The sequence below is a fragment of the Lutjanus erythropterus genome, chromosome 6 (assembly GCF_056507025.1).
Source record: "Lutjanus erythropterus isolate fLutEry1 chromosome 6, fLutEry1.hap2, whole genome shotgun sequence".
In the NCBI taxonomy this organism is placed as follows: Eukaryota; Metazoa; Chordata; class Actinopteri; order Lutjaniformes; family Lutjanidae; genus Lutjanus; species Lutjanus erythropterus.
Genome location: NC_139322.1, coordinates 25,754,217 through 25,773,562, shown reverse-complemented (window position 1 = coordinate 25,773,562; position 19,346 = coordinate 25,754,217). Strand labels below are relative to the sequence as shown.

Here is a 19,346-nt window from a genome sequence, read left to right as displayed (position 1 = left end):
GGCTTCATATCTATGATAACTGGGGATAAGAAGTTAGGCATTTTTGTCAAGTGTCTCAACAGTACAAAGGAGTTGACTTTGTGGAGAGACGTGAAAAGAATCAGACTGTTTGGCTGAAGTCGCTGAAAAAGTGGTGCCAGTGGTAATTCAGGAGGCACAGCATTACCGGCTGGCAGGCTGACCTACACATCTGGATAAGCCGTTTTGTGGCGATGTGGAATCGGAGACTAATAGGGCAGCGCTTGGTTTAGCGTGCACACCCTGTCAGAGTAACACCTTTTTTAAGCAGGGATGGCCGCGGTATTTTAGTTTTATTGCCGTCTTCAGAGAGGCTGGTCACACTGTGGGTCACAAACCGAGTGACAAACTCAAAAGTGTTTGCCTAATGGCCGACAAGCATGCTCAAACTTGTATCCCGTAGGATTTTTACCTATGTTTAATTTTTCAAAGCCTGCAAGTGTATTTCGTGAAAGAGAAAAGTTGTGAAGTTTGATGCAGCTACCGGATGCAGCATCTACATGCACATCCATTCCCATAAGGAATGAAGGAAATCCTGTATGCTGTGACTTCGGGTATTTTCAGTGGTGTAACCAGGAAACAGGGCATGCTTGTCACCATAGAAACAGATCATAAGATTGTTATGTTTATTGGAACGCCAGTAATATCTGCTGCCTTCTCTTCGACACATAGCTCCACTTGCTCGCCGTAGCAGTTCCAGTCTTTCTGCCTATCTGAGACACAGTAGCCTTCAGTGTTGATAGGCTAATGTTTGGGATGTGTAACTTATCAGATAGTGCTGTGAGCAGGACATTTAGCAAGTTTGCTACTGGTGACTACAGACAGAGATGCAACTACATGAGAGCTAAAATAGTCCATTTTAAATTAATTTCACCCTAACCCCTTTTTTTGCTGATCCAAAAATGATCCTAATTGTGACTCAAAACCAGAGTAACACCCGTTTTTTTTTTCAGGGATGGCTGCAGTATTGTAGTTTTATCGCCTTCTTCTGAAAGCCTCGTCACACTCTCAATCACAAACCACGTAACAAACTCAGACTGTTTGTACAATAACGATCCTGCTCAAACTCGTATCCCGTAGTAAGATTCTGCAAGCATGAAAAGATCAAACGTTTCAGCACCCCACCCATATTGATACAACTCCACCCATTTAAACACAGGTGTCACTACAAGATATTAGCTTCTTTGAAAGATCAAATATTTTGTCTGTGCTGGTTTTTCAAAAGAAACACAGCCTCTGAGCCAGGCTCTGTCTTTTGTCCCGGCCTGGGTTAATGTGAGAGGAGGGTTCTTTACATCCCGTCCAGCCGGCTACAGCACAGGCTTTTAACCATTGGCCTGACAACCTCAGCAGTGGACCGCCACAATATCTGTTGATGTTAATCCTATTAGGCTTGATTTAACACTTTACACGCCCATGATTTATATGAATGTTTATTGGTTTTCTGTAATATAATCAGCTCGGGGAAACTTAATGCATTGTTTGGTAATACACGCGTGACTGGAAGCAGGGGGCAACAAACTGTGCCCGGTGTTATTTGAAATCATACACCCTCGTCCAACACCAACACTTGAACTAATTCAATCTTCAAAGTCAATGGAAAAAGAACAATATTTATTAGGATTAGGGGGGACATTTTGTCTGGCAGCCTCCTCCCAAATGAGAGCCTTGTTTTTTCCTTTGTTGATCGTTTGAGGATTTAAGATGCATTAGAAGGCAGTGTCTGGGTGGATAATGGAAGGTTAGAGACTGTTATTTGATTTAAGTTCAGGCACTAGAGATTAATATCTCCATCCTATGTGCCCCCCTTCCTCCCCTTCGCACCCTCTACCCCCAGCGCCTCAGACCAAAAAGCTGCGACTAAAGTTACCGGGTATTAGCTTTGATTACAATTCTTAGAGGACAGCTTTGATCAGTGACACAAGTTGAGTCTCCTCAATTCTGTCATCATCTCTGCAAATAAAATGTTCAGTTTTGAGGCACCAAAACAACCTTATCATTCAAGCTTATTTCCCCTTTTTTGGTTTGTTTGAAGTGTGCAGAATTTTATCATTTGTTATTCTGCTTGTTTTCACAGTCAGCCAGCTGCAGCAGACCCTGGTCTCCGTCCAGGAGCTCCTGATCCAGCAACAGCAGAGGATCCAGGAGCTCTCGCAGGAGCTGGCTGCAGCAGAGGTGGGTACCACCTCATCAGCAATTCAGCACCCTTTACTTAGGAACAAAAACATTTTACACTTTGCGGGAATATCAGTAATTTCAGTTAAAGTGGTCTAATGGTAAGTAGTTGATCCCAGTGTTAAATCCATTTGCTTATAATTTTCACTGTAGATTTCATCAATGACAAAAATTAAACAATAACTAAATAAAAAGTAAAAGATGATGACAAAAACTATGACAAAATATATTGACACTTTTCAACAACAAATAAACAGACAAAAATGTTAGGGGGAGCTGAGCAGAGTCTGACCTGACTCCCTTTATTTTTCCAGAATCTCCAGCTCTGACCTAAACCAAATAAATTCAGATCACTAAAATATGACTAAAAGTAAATGGTATTTTAGTCACAAGACAATGACTAAAACAAAATCAAAAGTATAAGATTAATTAATTAATATCATATAAAATGTGAGTTTTGTGATTTGTTGCACTCTTCTCCTTACATTAGTTTTACTGGTCTTACCCCAGATTTTATCAGTTGTTTTTACTTTAATTTGTATCTTAAATGTTTCGCTAAATTACATATTTTCTGGTATTATATCTTAACTGTAAACTAACAACAATGAGATGAAAGAACTTCACAAAGCTGGCATTAAGTGCATCTTTGCTGTAATTTGAACATGAAAGTTACGGGCTGCACCTTTAAGGTCTGTTATATGTGATTGATGTTTTGAGGAAAGCTCGACAGGCAGTAACTCTGGAATTAAAGAGGAGCTCAGTAAACGTAAAGTTGCAGTTTGAAATCTCCGGATTGATGAGGAGGGAGAAAAGGTTTCTTGAGGGCTTCTGTGTACTAAAATCTCTTGTGCTCGGCCCGAGTCATAACTACCTGTGACGGACAGTCTTATTATACTGTATATCATCGGAACACAAGATAGCATGGAGCATCTCATCATGAGAACATAATCTTTAACCATATTGTCATTCCTCTTCGCCTTGATTTTTATGGACAGTCTTCATAATCTCCTCAAAATTGTAACTGTTTAGGTGAATCTGACTGAGTGACTGTTCTAAAAACTTATGTGCTGAGATGAAATGTTGCTTGCTTTTTATAACACCGCTCGTAAATCGCTTTATGATCTCCGGGCTCTAAAAAAGTGCCTTGGAAGAGACAATCTTAGACAATGTTTTATGTCCACAGCTTGTTAAGCACATGGGTGTTTCACTGTAGCATCTGGATATCGCAGGAAAACATATGCGGACACATCTGCTTCAGCACAAACGAGGAAGAAAAATATGAATCTCTTCCCTGGACGAGGTTCATCAAAAACTGTCGAGTCAGAGCTCATTTTGCGCTGTTTCAAGTTCTCAGCCTCACAGCCTCTCTGAGGGGTGTCGAAAGCAAATCAGCATGTGTGAGCACATAGGAGCAATGATCTGATTTGACCCCATGCTGGTCTGAAACAGTACTATCTAAGATTTTCTGTCAGGCCCACTTAAAACAATGAGTTCCCTCCTGCATAAAGGGACAAGGGATATTTTTTCTTTTCATTCATCATCTCCAAATCACAGATTGGATTAAAAAGTGTCTACTTCATTTGCTATGAGTGCCTTGTTGGACAGCAGTAGTGTATAAAAAGTATAATTCACATCAAAACACCCATTAAACAAATCATAAACTCTGCTTTATAGCTATAGTGTTGATCTTAAATTTTCCCTGCGAGTCGGCACAAGGCCCTCTGTTGTCTCAGGCCATGGGGGAAATTGGGAAATTGTTTTCAGGTCCGGGATGTTTGATGAGAAACACATGTTGGGAGCTGGCGAGCTACTTATCATTCACCGTTTGCGGCTTTGGGGTTTGCCTTACCACGCTGCTCAAAGTGCGCCACGCTTAGCAATTATACATCTCAACGCGGAAATGTGCCTTTAACCCGAAACACATGGAGACTGCTGTTTCCTCAGCTGCTAAGTAAACATTTCTCGTAGTTTGGAAACCACTCAATTGCGGAGTGAGTTTACTGTCCCTAAAACTGGGGACCTCATTATGGAAGTGAGTTTAGACAGACTGACTCATGTCCACACACACACACGCTGATGCTGCACATTTCCAGACTTCAGAGCCTGAGACAGTTCCTCTCTTTTCGCTATCTTCTCCATTATCATGACTCTTAAAAGACATATTAACAAAAATATTAATGCAGCACTTTTGTTTTTGCTTTTTCGTGAGTTGAAGTAAAAGATCTTCTTCTCTGCACACAAGAGGCTTATTTCTCAAAGGGTTAATTTTGCAAACTTGTTAAAATCCATGCTAGTGTGCCATATAGAGATGCTGATTAAACAGCATTATTATTGCACACGTGTGCCTTGGACTGGTTATAATTGTCTAAAACGTGCAGGTTTATGTTGAAAAAAGACATTTGTTAGGCATAAGGCTGTGGCTGTTTTACATACAGATAGCAATATTTTCTTTTCCCAGGAGGACAAAGTCATGACCCACCCTATTCTACTCTTTATTGGCTTACCCTGATATTCTTACCCTGACCAATCACTCCCCATGCCTAAACCTAACCCAGCTAACCAATAAAGGCAAAGAGTATGAGCCAATCAGAGGTCGTGAAGAACGAGTTATGACAAAAACAAAATGTATCTTCAGCCCTACGTAAAATAGACATAATTTAGCATTTTAATAATAGGCCAGTAGTTTTACCTTAAAATGCTGAACTATGGCTATTTTACATAGGGCTACAGATACCAAATTCTTTTCCCAGGAGGGCGAAGTCATGACCTGCCCTTCTCTGCCTCTGATTGGCTAGTGCTTGTTGTCTTCATTGGTTGGGTTGGTTAAGTTTAGCTTGAGGTGTGATTGGTTCGGGTATTAGGGTAGGCCAAACAGACTTTGCCCTTGAGGAGAAAAAAAAATACTATTTGGAGCCATATGTGAAATATCCACTTTTCAGTAACTAATAAATGTCTTTTATCAAGGTCAAAATGCACATTTAGAGTGACCTATTATCACCACTCCAAGGCACACCTGTGCAGTAATCATGCTATTTTTTTAATAATTAAACTTTTTGTATGTGATAGCTCCACACATCAAAGGAGACATTCCATCCCAAAAAACAATTAAAATAACAAAATTAAAATTGAATAAATAAACAAATTAAGTAAAATAGGCAGGGCGAGACAATGCAAAAATCACACTTGTGTGCCCCTAGGCAGTACAAAATAATTCCAGAAATCTCCTCAGATTGGTCTGTTGGCATGGTTTATCATCCTAGTCAGCATGCAATTATCATGCTATTTAATCAGCATCTCTATATGCTATACCTGTCAGGTAGAGGGATTATCTTGGTAAAAATTGCTCATTAACATGAAATTTAAAAGAAAATTGTGCACAAAATGTCATCAGGATTTAAGAGAAATAAAACTTACATTCACAGAAGTATTAAATCTTTTACTACTACATATGTAGACACTGCTGCATTCTACCACCAATGTTAAGGATAGATTTGCCTCTGGATGATTCATCCCTGATGTTAAACAGCCAAGTCTATTTCTGCTCCATTATCATTACAAATCTGCCTGTTAACTGTGTTTGCCCTGCTGTCTCAACTCACTGATCGTTCTCTTTATTAGTGGATACTACATAGAAGATTAGAAACCGCCTCCTTGCTTGTGCGAGACGAACTGCCAGTGGGAAAGTGCATAAATAGAGTGAAATCAATTGCACTGTACCAGTGTTTCCACTCAAAAACACTCCTCTGGGGACTTCCTTTTGAAACTAATTCCATCATAAATATACATGCGTTACACGAAAACACACTGTCTGCCGGCAGAGTAACTGTGAATTAATTTGCCTTCAGACACTCTTAAACAAGGCTTGTTAAAGATCTTATCTTGTTGCTAATGGTCCACAGGCATTTATCTTCATTTAGCCAGATGCGTTGCCGTCCTTGGGTGCTGCTAGAGTTGATACTCTTTTTTTCTTTGCTTGTAATATATATTTTTCTTTTTTTCTCGAAGCACTTAGTTAACCAGCAGAAAGAGGCCGTCCCCTATTACACTCAGGCACCCACCCGAGACATATTAGTTACAAGGCTTTTAAACCAGTTAGAGGAAATCTTTACTATATAGTATTTACACAGTAAAACTCACGTCTAACCAGCACAGTGGTGGTTAATTATGTGAAAGATGGCATGTCTCTCATCGGTTTAGTTATTTTGGGTTTGTTTGTTGGTTGTTTGTTCATGGATGATGCTTTTTGCGATGTGCCGTGCCAAATTGAGAATTATGCACTCCACCGTTTGGGCTAAACAGAGCCCTCAGAGCCCTGCACCTGTACACCAGGAAGTGTGATCGAAGTCAAACACCAGAGGAATGAAAAGAGAGATGCAAACTCAACTCTGAATCTTTTTATTTTTAAGTTTATGATTCACTTTTTTCACATTTTGGCTTCTTCAGGGTAATATTGTCACACGTAATCTGTACGTTGGTCATAGAAAAATAGGTGTTGGCTATATAGCCATTTAAATTTTGTAAGTTTATAGTGTTTACTGGCTTAAGAGTATGATTACAGTATATGATGGCTACTCCAATGCTCTATCATAACCCATTATAATGTCTCATAAATTGTTGCATTAATGTTTGATTTAATTCCATTTATTATACAGATTTGGTCCCAAACGTAACCATTTTGAACCACTCAAGAATAGATAAAAATGGTCCTCCAAAATACCACATTAAGGTACCAAGACCTCGAGGAACACCAAAGGATAAATAATGCTGTAATTTGGTATTAAAAACCTTTGATATGTGGAGATTTCTGTCAGAAAAAACATTTTTCATTGATTAGATGGCAAGGACTCCTGTTCTGGCAATCATACAGCCTCTGAAACACAGTTATGTCGGCAGTGGACGTTGGCCTCCTAGTTGAGTTGAAGAGGGTAATGTATATAGCCTCTTAACATCTGTATGTCCACATCTCAGGAACAAGCAAATACAAAATGTATGCATGCATTTAAATTGAATACAAAATACATTCCAGTCACACATGAATCTGCAATATTAACAGTTAGAGAAAAATATATTTTTGTTGGGGATAATCTTTAAGGAAATTGGAAAGGTATAGGACTTTATATAAAAAGAGAAAACAAATTGCTACATACTGTCCAAAGAGCATACAGAAATCAAAATATTAAAATTAAATACAGTAGGAAAAAAACAAACAAATATTTGTTATTACTGGTAAAAGTAGAAGAGTGCACTCAGTAGAGTGCAGATCTGCAAAATAACCCCTTTGTAATCACCAACACTTGGATCAATAATTGTAATTCAGTTCCATGTTTTTTTCTCAGTAACTGTTACATTTATAATAATTTACATTTGTAATTAAATTACATGTAACTAATCACATGTAAGTACTAACTTTGCAGCACTATTAGTGTCCTATTAGATATTTGTGTGGAAGTTTGTCCTAATTTGTGTACGAATTCTTGAGCAACGGCCAAAAATGTGTTTAATACAGTTATAGTGAGGTTTGACCACTGAAATCTAACTAGTTCATCCCTGAGTCCAAGTGGTCATTTATACCAAGTCTGAGGAACTTCCTCCAGATGTTCTTGAGGTATCACATTCATAAGAATGGGATGACTTGAAAACATAATGCCCAGCATACAGTCATGAATATATACATAATGAAGTTTGGCTGATGGTCCAGTAGTATGGGAGATTAAGTGCAGATAAGCCTTTGTCCACTGATCACGCACACATGCTCAAGCAATCACATGATACTCTCCAGGCTTATGCCTGGCATACATAATCATAGTAATAATACAATAAATAATATGGAGATCAAATTCTGCATTGTCAAACTTTAAGTTTAGACGTGCTTTACTGGCATGGGAAACTGATTTTTATACTGCTAAAGCAAGTGTAACATAAAGATAAACAAACAAAAAAGATTTGTGATTTTCTAACAATATATATGCTTGTATTATGCAGATAAATAACTTAAAATAAAAGTGACATTAAGTGACTCTGCATTGTCATGCTGTATATCCACAGACCTGGAAGTAGCTTCAGGATGATGCTTTTGTAATCAAAGCTGCTAAATCATTGCAGAAGTTAAATATTTTGATCAGCAGTTTGTTAAAACACACTTGTGCGGTCTGTTGGATATGTGTCAGCACTTCAGGTGGGGCTTTTAAAGTCAGCGGCATTTCTTTCAATCTCTCCAGTCACTGATACCCCTCCACTCAGCCTCCTCCCAGGCTGCTAGTGCACTTAACACAAGATTCTTACACACTGTGTGTGTGTATACACACTCACATAATGTATCTCAAAGCTGAAATTCAGTCCTGGCCCAACATTTAATTAGGTTTCTTCAGACTTAATAAGACATATGTCAGTGGTAGTGTTGTGTGACAAGTCTTGATGTGAGATATTATATGGCGCTGCTCTGTAGCTAATGCACATTATGTTTATGTAGCTGCTGGTTAACAATCCTACTGTAAGGCTGGGTTACACCAACAAGGATTCACTTTTAAACCTGATTAAATCATGGTTTAACTTAATGTTGCACCAAATTTTTAAACCAACTTAAAATGAAGAATGATTAAATTAAAACCTCTGTTTAAACCTTAGTGTAGTTTTTACTCTAGACATCCATTTAAAATGATCCAGTATTTAAACATACATTTAAGGAGGTCTAACATTTAAAATTGCTGCTTTTTTTGAGATGGCTTGAGCGATATTATTTTCTATTAAGCCATCATGGGTATGCTAACTATGCTAGCCAACTTTTTAGTAAACTAGCAAACAATATAACCTTTTTTGCTTTTAAGCTAGCTAGCAAACATAATGTGATGTTTTGTTAAGAACAGAGTGGGGAAAGTTAATGGTTTCCCAACTCTTTTATACTTACAAGGTCTCAACAGCGCATTTGATTTTGCTAAGCATTTCCGTACTGATCAAACTTTATTTTATTCAGTTTACACCACTAATCTTGGATTAACTAAACTAATATTACTTTTTAAATGTGCAACAGAGCTCTGCTTAATTTTACATTTTGATTTACTAAATTTAAACCTAGTTTTGCTGAACTATGATTAGAACTAATCTTAAATTCATCTTTGTGGGTGCAACACAGTGTAAAGCATTTTTTTGTCTTATGTGACACGTTTCAGTGAATTGGAGAAATTTGCATTTTTCCTGAGTTGATTCTGTGCTTCGGAAGTCTTTTAGCTCAGCCCATCCAGCAATTAATTTTTTTCGATGTAAAATGAGAGAGAAGCAGAATCTAGCCTTATTATACGGGTGCCTTGGGGAGGCGAGGGATTAAGATGATTCTAATGAGGTGACGGCTGTAATAAGAGTGTCTTCAGCCGGCCTCCAATGCACCACCTCTAAAACAGGGCTCCTTATCAGAGAGGTTTAGGAGTCGATAAGAGCCAAAAAAAAAAAAAAAAACTCCTTCCCCTCCTCTCCTCCTTTTCTGTCTCCCTTCACTTCTCCTCCTCTGCCTCCCTCCTTCCACTGTAAATGAGTCTGATCCCTTTCAGATGTGATTCAATTAATTTCTCTTAGATTTAATTACAAGCGAAAGAGTCCAAGTTATCCCTCTCCCCTCAATAGGGGGTCCACGTTTCCTAACAAGCTTCCTCTGGTGAGTCAGGAGAGTCTTAATTACAGTTTTTACTTTTCTTTTATCCCACTTTTTTCCCTTGTCTTCTCCTTCTCCTCCCTCTGGTCTCATCAGTCTGTCATGTTCTTGCACATGTTTGTGCTTCTTATTCAGGAAATACACTGTGAATGGGGAGCAATTATGTACGTCACTGGTTTCCAGCCTTTTGGCTTGAAACCTTTTACAGCCAGGCAGTGCGTTGTCATGATGCCCCATGCATTTGTCTATGAGCAGTTCAACCAATAATTGTTTCATTTGATGAGGAGTAACTCCCAGTTTTTCAAAATAAAATTGCAGTGATTCCTGAAATGTCAGAAAGAATACACTGTTCTTTGTCACAGAGTTGTTTTTTCTTCTTCTCTCTTTTCTTGTTCATCATCTCACAACCCCTCAGATTTTTTTCTTGAGACCCCCTGAGGGTCCCAACCTCCATGTTGGGCCTTTAAAGAGGTCATTCAAATTTTTTGAAATTAGGTTGTATGAGGTACAATAGTTAGCAGAGATGATAACTGATCAATTACGTAAAAATTAAATATCGATATACTATCAGATAAGTGTGTGTGTGTGTGTGTGTGTGTAATGTGTTTGCCTTTACATCTTTATATTATGTTTTATAGACTATTTAATGCTGTTGGAGAATATTCATTATGTTTAAGTGGAAATAACGTTTTGATTGAGGGGGAAAAACATATTTGGTATTTTTTGTTATATGCAATTACCAGTGATTGTGAAAGTGCTTACAAGTGCAACTCTAATAGTTGTAGTAATACACCCAGTATTACCAGTAGATGCCAGTCAACATGCCCCCAGTTTGGAGAAGCAGGCTGTAGTACTTCAGCGTGGAAGATAAGCAATGTGCTGCTGTGTACAGGGTCAGCATAAAAATGTATTTTACCCACCTAAAAGCTGACGGACCTAAAACTGACATTTTCTGCAGGTAATAAATTGACTATCACTAAGTAATTCATACAACCCTACTTCAAAAATAAATAAATAAATAATATAAAAAATCTGAACTATCCCTTTAAGGTCTTCCCCGTCTCGGTTTCTATAAGGTTTTCATTAATTTAACAGAGACCCAGCAGTTTACAGGACTTTACAGCAGTTGTAGTCCAGTTTTGAATTTGTATATTTGTTGTTGTATTGTCATACCATGTGATGTTTTTTTTTCCTCTATCAAAACTGGTCATTTTATAGCTGCCTGTGTCAAAGTCCTGCCTATCCCTAAAAAAGTGCTGGGTCAACAGATTTTTGGCAGCAATTTGCCATTCAAATACCCTGTAGCATTTCATGCCGCACCAGTGTGTGCGATAACACATGCCTTTGATAAAAGACAAAAAGAACAAAACAAACTGCTAAGCTATGGTCTGCCTTCATGAATGTGGCCATTGTTCAAGATAAAGTCATTATCCAAAACACTGCACAGTGGCCTAATCTTTTCTAGATAGTATGGAAAATTATGTAAAAACAGCACGATTCCCACTCACAGGACTTTCTGAGCAGCAGAGCCCATAAACGTGACTGTAGTGGGATTGTCTGTCCTCCTTTCTGTCATCACCAGCAGTAGGCAGTTGTGAGGTTGTTATGGTGACGAATGACTTGACTACACAAAAACCTGTGGCTTTTAGCATTTGCATTTGCCATATTTGTTTACCTTGTAGCCTATGCCCCTTTTTAACAAAGCTTTCCTATTGTTTGATATTGTTGAGACCGAGCATAGAGGTTGTTGAAAGGCGTATGTTGACTTTGTGCTGCGACCCTGCATGTGACCTGAACAGTGCTGGTCTGTGTGCGTGTGACAGTTGTGTGCGTCTCACTTGTGGTGTTTCCCTTAGGCATCATCTTCAACCAGCCGTATCCTGGACAACCAAACAGTTGGAGAGCTGAAGGCTGAGATCGTCTCTTTGAAGGGCTTACTGCTCAGCAGGTAACAAAGTCCCCAGACCCCATCACATGAAAAACCGCAGGTGTGTGTCTGTGTGTGTTAGTTTAAGGCTGGATAGTTCACTGTTTTCATGAACTTTTGAGTTCCTGGATGCAGTCCATTTGAACCATTTCACAGTGTTTAACATTAATAACACATCGCCGACTTGGTATTATTAATAATTTACTCAAGCATACCAGGTGTTTGGCCGTATTTCATGCACACCTGACATTAAAGGGCAACTCCATTTGCGTCCTTTTCTGGGTTTTTCAAATGGAAACACCCATTCAAGTGCTAGCAAAAAGCAGTGATGTAGGTTAAAGCGCTGATGCCCTCCCCTCCCTCAACGTAGGGGGATTATATGCAGCAACATCATCATGCAGAAACCTATGTCAGGTCATGTGGGAAAATGTTTTTACAAGGGCTTCGGAAAGTATTTCAGTAAGGCTAAAGCATACATACTTCAACTGAAATTTGAATGTTTGGATTTGAACCCATAGGGAAGACTACTAAGAAGATACATAATGTTGTAAAAACAGAAACAGAAAAATTTAAAAATGATGGATCCGCCCTTTGAAATTAAAATACTGTTTGTGGTTTGCCCATATCACAGAGAAGAATAGCGTATCAATCTGAGATACAAACAATGATACATATTTTAATAAGAAATGTGTATAAAGTGTCAAACGAGCCAAGCAGCCTGTTTCTTGTTATAGTGCATATTGAGCATTAAAGTTAATTTTTGACTTTGCTCTGTTGCCATCATGTGACTGAAGTATGGAAACACGTAGCGTGGTTTAGGGATAGCCATCAACTGAGACCTGGTCAATGACTGACAATTAGAAAATACATTGCCTTTTAGAAAAATGTGATGTTTTGAATGAAAAAGAGTATTATTTTGGGGGAGAGGGGACGTTCATTCTCCACTTGGACAGACACGTTGCACTTCAAGGTCCGGTGTGTAAGATGGTCAAAAATGAAAAACAAAATTATTGTATATATGTTTTCTTTGTTGTGTTTTTGTTACCTTAGAATGAGCTGTTTATATCTACAGAGGGAGCAGGCTTGTCCTTTAAGGCAAGACCCTGCTTGGCTTCAAGTTCGAAATGAAACTGTTGTGGGTTTCTGTTATTTGAAATCAGGCCCTGAGAGGCCATCAAGAGCACCAGGAGAATTCCTGGTGGCCTGGCCAGCTGATTGGCTCAGAGTGCCAGGCCAGTGTTAAAAATACAAAATGAAATGGGAAAATGAAAGTGAAAACAACAGCTGTAGTCGCTCAGAACTGTAAACTGTTAGCCCCTCCACCTGCTTTTAACCTTATGGTATGATTTCTGCCTGTTGCATTCACATACACCTCTTGGTTGAGCAGTGTGGAGAAAAAACAGGACAGCACAGGAGAAAGAGAGAAAAGGCGGAGTTGAGAAGTAGTGCATTAAAAGGAGAAAAGGTCCAGAGGAAAATGCAGCTTAATGCTGCAAAATGACAGATATGTTCAGGAGCAAGGGACATGGTTTGTGTTTTTTTTATGTGCTAGCAGGGTCATAATATCACAACAACCCCTTCCTGAGTTGATTCTGTGTTTTAAAGCACTAATAAATTGCATCAGCACTTAATCATGCAGAGAGCAGGCATCAGTTGGAAGTGATCCAGTTACTCAGAGCTACCAGACCCTCATAATGATCAAAAGTCCAGTCAGAGCTCTGAGGAAATGCCAGCTGCAAAACAAACACTCCAAAAGTGCACAAAAATGATGAATATTTATTGTTGTAACAAAGTGAAATTAACTAGCTCTGACTGGCTCAGCGGCAGCGACACTTTTCTCAGAACCGTCAGCTTGTTCATCCCACTGGAGTTTGCAGGCCTGAACATAACCGAGTGACCTCTCATCTGCCTGCGAAGACTGTGTGTTGTGGTCGAAAGCTCTCCGAAAAGCCACTAAGTTTGCTTTGAGTTAAGATTTACTGTTTAAATACATATGTCACTTCTGGAATTCTCAGTTTAGATCTCAAAAAACAATGTCAAAACCAACATCATGCATCATCTTTGTATTCCAGCTTTTACAGTACAGTCTGATGGTTTGTATTTGTGCATACATAAATAAAGTTAAAGAACACATACAGTCACATTTCTCTTCCAAATTACATAAAGCGTAATCATTAATCTCAAAAATGTGTAATCTCTTGGGCACTAGAAGTTATAATACTGAATGCACTGTTTCTTTTACTTTACAACTTGCCTCTGCTGATTAGCATACTGCAGGCATCAGCTGCTCTTCTGTGTTTTAATGCTTTTATTGGTAAGCAAGGTGACCAGGCACATGTACATAATTGCTCCGATGCAACTTTCAGCTATTTTATGAGAGCTAGATACACATGAATATAAAAACACAACCAGAGAAAACGTTTATATGAACTAGAAAATCAAATGTCTATGCTTTTGTCAATCATTTCATCTGTTGTCAGGGTACAATCTGATCACCACATGTTAATATTTCTGCGATATACTGCTGGACGTCCCCTCATTCTTTCCAGCTCTGTTCCTCAATCTAGTCAGGCGCAGCCCAGCTCAGTCAGGCCCATTAGCATGCATGATTATGTATCAGTGTCTATAATGAAGCCTGAAGTAAGAGTGTACATCAGAAAAGCGGGCGAGGACGAAAATTGCCTCAGAACTGTCTAGTTGAGCATGTTTTGTTCCCTCTCGTACATTCTAATCAGTAATAATCCCTTTGTCATTTGCTTTCTTGACTCCAGCCTGACTCTCACAATGAGTTTTCTGGCAAAGGCTTGAATCACAAAATAAAGGCTCTGTATCACCATCTGTCTCCAAACGTGTTCCCTTCCTGTTCAAATGATCCAAATCATCTCCAAACTGTTTTTTCCTTTCTTTTTTTAACCACCAAGAAGTGCTGATCCCATTACAATTCAACGTTGTCTTTTTGATCTTTAAAGCTGCAGTGGATGTAATTAAAAAAATCTTAGAGCTTCTTTACCAGGTGTGATGAACATCTGGCTGTTTGGGGGGGGAAATGCCATTTTCTCGGCTATAATTATGAGAATTACATAGGGTGCTTTGTGTGTGGCTGCATGCTAAAATATAAACTCGTGTTGAGGCTATGTTCTCACTCACCACCTGACATAAGAAGCTATGTGTAGTTTTGTGGTTGCATTCTGCCCAATTATGACTGATTACATTGTGAGAAAGCTCTTTTCAGACATTTTGATTAGAGTCCCACCAATATATCAGTCACCCCATGTTGTTGGCCCTTTATTGCTATATCAGTCTATATCAATCAGTATCTGTTATACATGTTGTCCATATGCACCACTCTGGAAGCTTTTTTTTAACACATGATGCAGATTTTTTTTATTAGTTTCATTAGTTTCTTTTACAGGTAGTATTTTAAGTACAATTTGCCTTTTTTTCTTATGCAGGCTTTATACAGACATATATTTTGCTCCATTTGTTTTTTGTTTTTTATTTATTGTTACTTGTAATTATTAAAAAATACTGGTGAAACTTGTACTGTTTCAGTGTCCTGATATCATTTTTATGATGCCCCTCACACAGTTACACATTAAGCTAAAGTGAGCCTTGTGCTGGAAAAACTGGCCCCTGTGTTCACTCGGTCTCTCCCTTCCTACAGTCAGCATCAAACTTGCATTATTGAATTCTAGTAGTAATACTTGTCACATTCCCTCAGCTAGTTTGTGACAAGTGGGGCTCGTCTAGAGCCCTTTTTTTGGACAATAAAGTTTATTGTTAAACTGTTAAATGTCATGCCTCCATTGCATATCTTCACTAGTGTGAAGATAACTAGTGTATCATGTTATATTCTGTATTCTGAATATTATATTCTGTCTGAAGAATATATACTGATATATCAATATCAGATTTTTTTTTTCTAATTTTTTTTTTTTACACCCTAATATCAGTAACAGCCAAAAACATCAGTCGGGCTATAATTTTGATCCCAATGAGATTGTGATCAGACCTCATTTTCTTCCTTATTTTTTCTTTTCAGGAAACAATTCCCTTCTACTCCAACTATTCCTAAAATCCCCTCATGGCAGATTCCCCTGAAGCCGCCTTCAGCTCCCGGCTCGCCGTCCGTCAACAGCAGCAGCGACATCTCTCCTGTCAGCAATGAGTCGGCCAACTCCTCCCCTGTTAAAGATGGACATCACAGCTCCCAGGATACACTGGGAGGGCCTGATGGAGCTCATGGAATCAACGGAGATGCCGGCCCTGTGGGCCTCAGCACTACACTGCCCCTGGACCTGAAGGACCAGGTCCGCATGGAGGTGCAGGGAGAGGAGGAGAAAAAGGGGGAAGAAGAGGATGATGTCAGCCATGTTGAGGAGGAGGAGGAGGAGGAGGAGGAGGAGGAGGAGGACGGTCTAAGCATGCAGACAGAGGATCGGCGAGGTGGGGATGGACAGATTAACGAACAGGTGGACAAACTGAGGCGGCCCGAGGGTGCCAGCAATGAGAGTGAGGTGGATTAGATGACAGTAGAAAGCACAAAAACACTCTCCAAACACAGCTTCTCATCTCTGCTGACGGCTTTGTTTTTATTCTGCTCCTCTCTGCTCACACTCATTCTGTTTGTTTTTTATGTTTTAAATCCATCCTCACTGTCTGTTTCCACTTGTTTCTGTAACATCTTAATCTTGAGCAAAATGAGGAGTAGGCGAGGGCGTGAGAAGACGCAAAACTGACAAATATTGGAGTGTCTAGTTGACACACAGCTTACCTCGATTTACTTTTCATCATGCAAACTAAATGACTGCATGCCGAGCCGAGTACCACGATGTGACGTTTCTTTGAAAGCAGAAGTGACGGCCAGTAGTCAAATCAGAATGACTTTAAAAGGCTTCATGCAGCACTAACCGTATGTGACTTACTGTTTTTAATTTTCATGATTTGATCAGATAATTCACAGCTTTGCCTTGGCGCCCTTGTAATTGTACTAAGGCTCTCTTATGCAGACCAAAGAGGCAGTGCTGCACATCTATCTCTCCCCCTATATAGTGCAGCTGTAGGTCAGGAGTCATATGTTGCTACTTCAGTCTCAAAGTTACCGTGAGCTTCCAGAGAAGCATTAGCAGAGTTTGTCTCCCTGTTGACGGCAATAGGAGAAGACAAGCTCTTCCAGGGCCGGAGCTTTTAGCCTCTTTTATGTGTCCTTTCGCATTGGTGTCAGTCTGTCAATAATTCACAAGGCCAGCAGGGTGGCATTTGGGTGAAATAAAAGCCCTGAAATTCGAGATTAGAATGTGATGACGGGCTTTGTTCCATGCCGGTGTCAGAGTGCTCATACGCTCAAAGGAGGGGAAGATAAATGTTTTTTCCCCCCGCTTTCCTTTTTCACTGAGGGCTGAATTGTGCATCTTTGCGAGCGTGTTTGCAGGCGAGAAAAAAAACAGGCTGTCTGCTGAGCTGTATCTGTGTCTCCAGCAGGGCAGCTGATTTGGTTTGTGAAGTATGTTAATAATCAAATGATCAACAAATAACAGATGTATTAGTTCATGCAGCTTGAAATGTCAAGGAGGCTAAAAGCGGAAATCTAATACAGAAAGCCCAGTTGCATTGTATTATTTTCCGTGACAAACCCTGCGGTCCAAATTATGTAGGGCCTCCTACAGTGAGTAATCTTTACAGAAAACGGCGCCAATATTTTGTAATTAAGCTGCAGTAAGACGATGAGGGCTGCCACAGATGGAAGTTGCAGAACTTGTATCACTTTTTGTTCTCCTCAGTGTGGAGGTGGATGGGGGAAGTTTAAAAAAAATTGCCCCATGATTGAAAAGGAAAGTAATAAATGAATACTTGACTTATTGAATTACTCACTCTGTCTCCAGCTAACAAGAAGAGTCCATGAGTGAGAAGAAGGGATATCAGCTCTCGTGCCATTTCCTCCTCCATCACATGGCCTTCATAGGAACACAGAACAGGTAGAGGGGCACTGCGACACGTTTGTGTGACACTTCTAACCTGCAGATTATGTTTAGTTTGGTTGATTGATCTTATGTTAAAAGTGTTGAATGATGACACAATAGCATTGCAGTGTGCTGTAAATATCTATTTTTGATTTGAGATGAATTTGTATGGATGAATAACGGTGTTTTAAATACAGAAAGTAAACAATCAAGAGGTGGAATTTATGCTTCTTAGCCACTGTTGTCTCAGTGATTGTTTGCTCTGTAACCTGCTGATTAGTGTCTGAATTTCAGCCAACAGTGTACATAAATGTAATAAATTTGGTTTATTTCAAGCAGAATCTCTATTATATTCATATTAAACCAGCTGGACACAGAATACTACTGTATGCTACCATTAAATGATAAACATAGTATTCATGGGATTCCATGTTTATATTTTGCATTTCTTGAATTCAGTTACTGTTTTTCATGTTTGTCTGTTCTCCCTTATTTACATAAGTATATATGTTTTGAAACTTTCTCAGCTAAATACTTGACTTGCAGTAAAAGAACAGGGTGCTTATTCTGAGTCATAATTGAGTAAAATGTACCTAAGTTATGTTTCCATCCGTCCAGTTAACATTAAATGAAAGAAAAGTAAACAAATCTTCATTTTTAATCTCTGAGATGTGAGTGAATGTGCTTGGATGCCTATATTCAGGTGCAGGAGGGTTTTCTGTAACTTCTTGTGTCTATTTTTTCTGTTTAGCTAAATATTTTGGGGAAAAAATAAAATCAAACCATGGGAGACTTTCCATTCTGTGAGACAACGTCTTTTTTTTTTTTTTTTTTTTTAATCATTTTAGCCTTATATATCAACTAACATCAGTGCTGTAAATTTTCACCATTTGAAAAAAAATTCTAAAACCATTTTTTTAGTCAAAGTCTCTGATGAATCTTCTTAGCTCACAAACGTTCTTTTTTGTGTGTCTCATCTCTTAACCAGCTGTGACGTACAGTACCTCTAAGACCAGATACAGATGAGAGTACTACAGTACTTGTGTGCAAACTCTGTATAGAATCATGAATCACCCTTTACTGATTTTTCAGAAAGCATGACGGAGCAGGGACTTTCAGCCTTTCTTCAGCTTTCTCTCTTGGAATGAGTAAGTGACATAGTTCTACAGTGTATGTGTGAAGTTTTGTTTATTTCTGTAGGTGGCTTGTCAATCTTTTAGTTTCTGTTGTGGGGGTGCTGGCTTCTCAAATAGGGTTTCCTCTTCTATTTTAATTATTTTGAAGCTGTTGAAGATTCTAGAGTTAAATTATTTTTTAATACTCAGTTTTATAATGTTTGCTTGATCTAATGCACAGAATCATTGGGGGTGCGTGAGAGGCAGAGAGAGGGAAAAGAAAGAGTGATGGTGTACAGGTAATGGCTGCAGAGACAAAAAGGTGAGATGTGATTCTTCACAGCAATCTGATGTCACCACAGTGTAGCTTCTTCCTGTGAGGTTGACAACAAACAAACAAAAAACCCTCTTTATAGATGCAGAATCTAGAGATTGCTTTGCCTTGCTTAAATTCTCATAACTAGTGGGGTAAAAAAAAAAATCACATGGGCTGAGGTGGCATGAGAGAA

At 39.0% G+C, this 19,346-nt stretch overlaps 1 protein-coding gene across 4 annotated transcripts in view; it reads left to right on the top strand.

The window, feature by feature from the left end:
* The window catches only part of pex14 (peroxisomal biogenesis factor 14), a 65,010-nt gene extending 46,513 nt beyond the window's left edge, over nucleotides 1-18,497 (top strand). For 2 of the 4 annotated variants that reach the window (XM_084721384.1, XM_084721386.1), the window contains 4 exons: nucleotides 2,096-2,193; nucleotides 11,692-11,783; nucleotides 15,805-16,274; nucleotides 17,645-18,497. In XM_084721384.1, coding sequence (XP_084577510.1) covers nucleotides 2,096-2,193; nucleotides 11,692-11,783; nucleotides 15,805-16,274; nucleotides 17,645-17,664 — 680 coding nt within the window. In that variant the 3' untranslated portion in view covers nucleotides 17,665-18,497. Of the gene's footprint in view, nucleotides 1-2,095; nucleotides 2,194-11,691; nucleotides 11,784-15,804 lie in introns of all 4 variants that reach the window. The other 2 variants (XM_084721387.1, XM_084721385.1) reach the window with 2 other exon arrangements.
* The last annotated feature ends 849 nt before the right edge of the window (nucleotides 18,498-19,346 follow it).